General features: G+C 38.8%; 1 protein-coding gene across 1 annotated transcript; it reads left to right on the top strand.

Annotated features, from left to right (window-relative positions):
* Positions 1-3,095: 3,095 nt before the first annotated feature.
* On the top strand, positions 3,096-3,572 carry LOC139354321 (uncharacterized). The gene has a single exon (XM_070998544.1). The coding sequence runs from the start codon at positions 3,096-3,098 to the stop codon at positions 3,570-3,572; it is 477 nt and encodes a 158-aa protein (XP_070854645.1).
* The last annotated feature ends 1,487 nt before the right edge of the window (positions 3,573-5,059 follow it).

Raw genomic sequence — 5,059 nt, 5'->3', positions numbered from 1 at the left:
CAGTACTACCTCAACAGAGAACCCGAGCCACCTAATACTATCACTAATGAAAAGATACTCCTGTATAAGAAAATTGGAAAGAATTGTTGCATATGCCTTTAAAGTATATAAACATTTTCGAATTTTAATCCATTGGGACTCTCTATTAAACTTAACATAATATTCGTTCTACCACAATTCGAAGGCCCAACAATTAAAGCCCTTATTGTGTTCGGTAAGAGAGCACTATGTCGTGGCGGTAGATTTTTCTCTTTTTCATCGTTAAGATTTCTTACTAAATTTTTTTTGTTTTTGACTTATTAAACGCATCTTTTAATCTAATGTACCTCATTCAATAAAAAATCTTTGATGATTAAACATCAATAAAATGGGGAAACGTTTTTATAGTCGCATCAGTCGTATTTTTAATTGCAAACACGGTGGTGGTCCTGTCGATAAGGTAATCAATACATTACCCATTAAAGCCCATATTCCGGGATATAATTTTTGAGGGCAGGGTACAAAGTTACAGAAACGGTTGGAACGCGGTGATCAAGAAATAAACCCATTGGATGAAGCTTGCAAAGAGCACGATATTGCATATTCTCAAAACAAGGCATTGAGTGAACAACATAGGGCAGACTCCATATTAATTGACAAGGCCTGGTCGCGTGTCAAGGCACCAGATAGCAGTCTTGGTGAAAAAGCAGAAGCATACCTTGTTACAAGTATAATGAGAGCCAAGTAAAAATTTGGTAATTTGAAAAGAAGGGGAGGAAAAAGATAATGAAGATTAAAATGAAGAAGACAAACCTTTCGACTGTTATTAATGTCGCTACTAAGACATTAAAAAAACAAAAACCATTAGACATTATGAGTGCAATGAAAGTTGCACGTAAATCAGTTCATCAATCAATGGGTTCTAAGAAAAATGTTTAAGTACCTCGTGTAATTAATGTACCCAAAATTGGAGGTTTTCTACCAATCGTGCCGATCTTGACAGCCCTCAGCGCTCTTGGTAGTTTAGCAAGTGGTAGTGCAGCAATTGCAAAAACAATTAACAATGCGAGAATGGCTAAAGAAGGGAAGTTGTGAAATACTTGGGACATAGAATACAATACAATTACGATAGAGTTCAAGACTTTGATACTTACAACTGTGGACACCTGTGCCTCGCTTTTCTACTTTCTTTCGTAAAAGACTTAAAGACAAAACTGGTATTTTTAAATAGTTAATTTATATTTGGGGGATTGAAAATCAATGTACAGGTACGTGTATGTGTGGACGGTGTGAAGTATAAGTTTTTACTTCACATCGAACGTCGTCTAGAGGACAAGAATTTTTTATCATTCTTAACAAAAAGCTATAACTGCTCATAACACCTGGTGACCAGCTTTTAACAACTAGTAAACAACTAGTTAACAGCTTCTAAACGATAGTAACCATCTCATAACAGCTATTAACCAGCTAAATAACTAGTAAGCAGGTAGTAAATATCAAATTATATCTAAATACAACGTGTAACAACTGTACCAAGTCCAAAAACCTCAACAGCTATCATGAATCAGAAGCACCAAAAACTGAGTGTGGTATAGTAAACCTAGATTATTCACGATAAAGTGGTACACATTGAGTTGTATATAATAAAAATAAAAATAATATACATTATTTTGATAGTTTTGGAAATCTTCAGCCACCTAGAGACGTTGTGAAATACTTGGGACATAGAATACAATACAATTACGATAGAGCTCAAGACTTTGATACATACAACTGTGGATAAATGTGCCTCGCTTTTCTACTTTCTTTCGTTATCGGTATATTTAAATGGTTAATTTACATTTGGGTGGTTGAAAATCAGTGTATGGGTACGTGTATGTGTGAACTCTGTATAGTATAGAAAGTGGACCTGCATGCGTTCAAATTCAAAGTCTAAGTTTTTACTTCACATCGAACGTCATCTAGAGGACAAGAATTTTTGATCATTCTTAACAAAAAACTATAACAGCTCAAAACAGCTGGTGACCAGCTTAAAACAACTAGCTAACAGCTACTAAACAGATAGTAACCATCTAATAACTGCTATTTGCCAGCTAAAACATCTAGTAAGCAACTACGAAACAAGTACTGAACAAATGCTAAATAGGTAGTGAACATCAATATACAGCTAAATACAACGTGTAAGAACTGTACCAAGTCCAAAAGCCTCAACAACCATCATTAATCAGGAAAACCAGATGAACATTGTAATTAAAGAGTTCAATAAATTTAATAAAATGAAATATGTAAGAACAGTCAAGAGGTTGATGTTACCATGTCAAGATTTGAATTTGCCATCACTTTGTAAAAATTTTCCAAGCCTGAAGGATCTGCCTATTTAAAACTATACTAATGCTACACCAAAACTATTAATAGGAATGCCACATAATAATCTAGTCAGACCTTTGGAAATAATTAATCTAAACGAAAACTTCTCAGCTCATAGAACAAAATTAGAATGGATATTGTTCGGGTCGAACGATAACAGACACAGCGGAGTAGTATGCCATGTTGAAGCATGTAAAAATTCAATGGGCGACATTGAAAATATAATACATAACTTCATAAACATTGAACAGTTTGGGGTCAGACTATAACTACCGATTAAATCAGATAGTGACCAAAGATCTGAAAATATCTTAAAGGAGACGACAAATAAAATCGAAAATGGCTATGAGACTGGGCTTTTATGGGAAACATATAATATTAAAATGCCAGATAGTTACGACAGGACGGAAAATAGCGGAAAGTTAAAAGTCCAAGAATGAATCTCTTCGTAAGTGGTATTCAGAAAAAATTAAAGAATATGAAAGAAAAGGATAGGATATGCGCGTAAATTAAGCAAGGTAGAACTTGAAATGGTCTTAGGCCAAAAATGGTATGTGCTGCAATTCACCGCAAATAATTTAAATAAAAACAAACTCAGAATAGTATTCAACGCCGCAGCCCAAATTAATGGAGTGTCACTGAACTCATGCCCTTCGAAAGGACCAGATGCATATTAGCCAATCCCGTTGCCGTCTATACTGTTTAAGTTTCGTCAACGCAAAATAGGAACTTGTGCGGATATAAAAGAAATGTTTCACCGTGTATTCATCCGAAAGGAGGGTAAGGACTATCAACGGTTTCTATGGAGAGATTGCGATACCTCGAGAAAACCAGACGTCTATGCGATGAATGTGATGATATTCGGTTCAGCCAGTTTGCCCTGTTCAGCCCAATATGTAAAAAATCATTATGTCGAGTTCTTTAAAAACGACAATGGCAGAGCAGTAAAAGCCATTGTTGATCATCATTACGTCGATGATTATGTAGACAGCTTTGACACAATCGATGAAGCACATAAAGTAATTGACAAGGTTGAACAAATTCATCAGAATGGAAATTTTGAACTTCGCGGATTCGTGTCAAACTTAAGGGAGCTTTTGGCATGGATGAACAACTCACCAGAGATCGAGATGTCGCCAACAAAATTAAATGACTCTGAGCCGAGCACTGAAAAATATTTGGACTTTATTGGGATCACGGATCAGACCAGTTCTGTTTCATCGTAAGGTTTAAAGGAGTGCCAAACAACGTAGCTGAAGCAAAATCGCCTCCAACAAAGAGACAAGTTCTGTCCATGATAATGTCCATATGTAACCCCTTAGGATTTATAGAACCTTTTGTTATAAAAGCCAAAATCTTGATTCAAGAATTATGGCGCCTCAATACAATGTGGGATGAGGTCATTCTCGAGAGCCTCCACAACGTTTGGATACGATTTGGTACGACAAACTACAGAAAGTAAAAGAGGTAAGGATTTACAGGCAGATCCAAGGGTCTGTATTTATGGAACCAATAACCATTAGCAGGTCGTATTGATAAGGCTACTGGCGTTGGGCCTATGACGAAACTACCAATTAAACACCAAAATGTGGACTCCATGAATTATTTGCCGTTTAGCTAAAACCATTAAGACCAACTGTCAGTTATGAAAAAATTTATACACCCTTGATGGGACAGACCCTTTACGTATACAGGGTTGGATTATCTTGGTCCCCTCTTGGTAGCTATTAGCGGCGACATGAAAAAAGGTGGGTAGCGTTATTCACTTCTATGACGACGACACCTCGAATTGTCTATGAATTTGTCGTCGGATGCAGCCATTATGTGTCTCAAGAACTTTTGTTGCCAAAGAGGAGTACCACAAAGGTACGAACTCCGTCGGTGTCGACAAAGAGCAACGGATTACGTTGGTGAATGCGATTGCAATAGAGAGTGGTCACTGTGGTATTGACTGGGTATTTAATACGCCAGGCAATCTTGCTGCTGGTGGAGCATAGGAGCGTTTTGTACGTAGTGTGAAACGTTTTTTGGCATTTACCCTTAAAGAAAAGGTACCTCAGGTTGAAACTCTTCAAGGTCTGATAAATGAAGCTAAGAACCATATTGATTCCCGTCTTGTAAAACACTGTGAGGAGTTGAATAACTCCCCACAAATAGAAGCAGCAGCAGATGGCCGGCCGTTTACTAGATACGCGGCGAATTCGCGTAGTAACGGCGCGGCGAGGAGAGTTTGGAGACTTGGATGGAGAACGAGAGAGTTTGGAGACCGAGGGTGGAGAGCGAGAGAGTTTTTGAGACCTCGCAGACAAGGCAAGAGTGCCGTGTGCAAAAGCGGTTAACGGGACTCCACCGGACTTTGGACTCTCCCGTGAACTTTGGACCGGGAGAGGAAGTGCCACATCTTGGCAGTGGAGCGGCACACAGGCGTGCCACCAGTATCACGGGAATCAGCGGCACGACAGCAGTGGGCGGAGCTTCGATGGTACGTGGAAGACAAGTGGGTCAACCAGGAGGCACGGACTTGGTCCCGGAGTGGAGAGATTCAGCGGGCCATGCGCACTAGGGAAATAACGGTTCCCGAAGGCCCTATATAAGGCCGCAGAGCGCTGGCAGCTGGATCAGTCGATCACAAGGAGTCAAACCGTCAAGATCACTTAGATACCAAAGTGAACAATCAAACAGCCAGATAATCTACAAGGGAGCAACAGCAAGT

Source organism: Drosophila suzukii (genome assembly GCF_043229965.1).
Source record: "Drosophila suzukii chromosome 2 unlocalized genomic scaffold, CBGP_Dsuzu_IsoJpt1.0 scf_2c, whole genome shotgun sequence".
Lineage (NCBI taxonomy): Eukaryota > Metazoa > Arthropoda > Insecta > Diptera > Drosophilidae > Drosophila > Drosophila suzukii.
The sequence above is the reverse complement of the archived record's forward strand: the minus strand, read 5'-3'. Positions and strand labels throughout refer to the sequence as shown.

Coding starts and splice junctions, on each gene's coding strand:
- LOC139354321 (XM_070998544.1), top strand. CDS start 3,096: ATGTTTCACCGTGTATTCATCCGAAAGGAGGGTAAGGACTATCAACGG.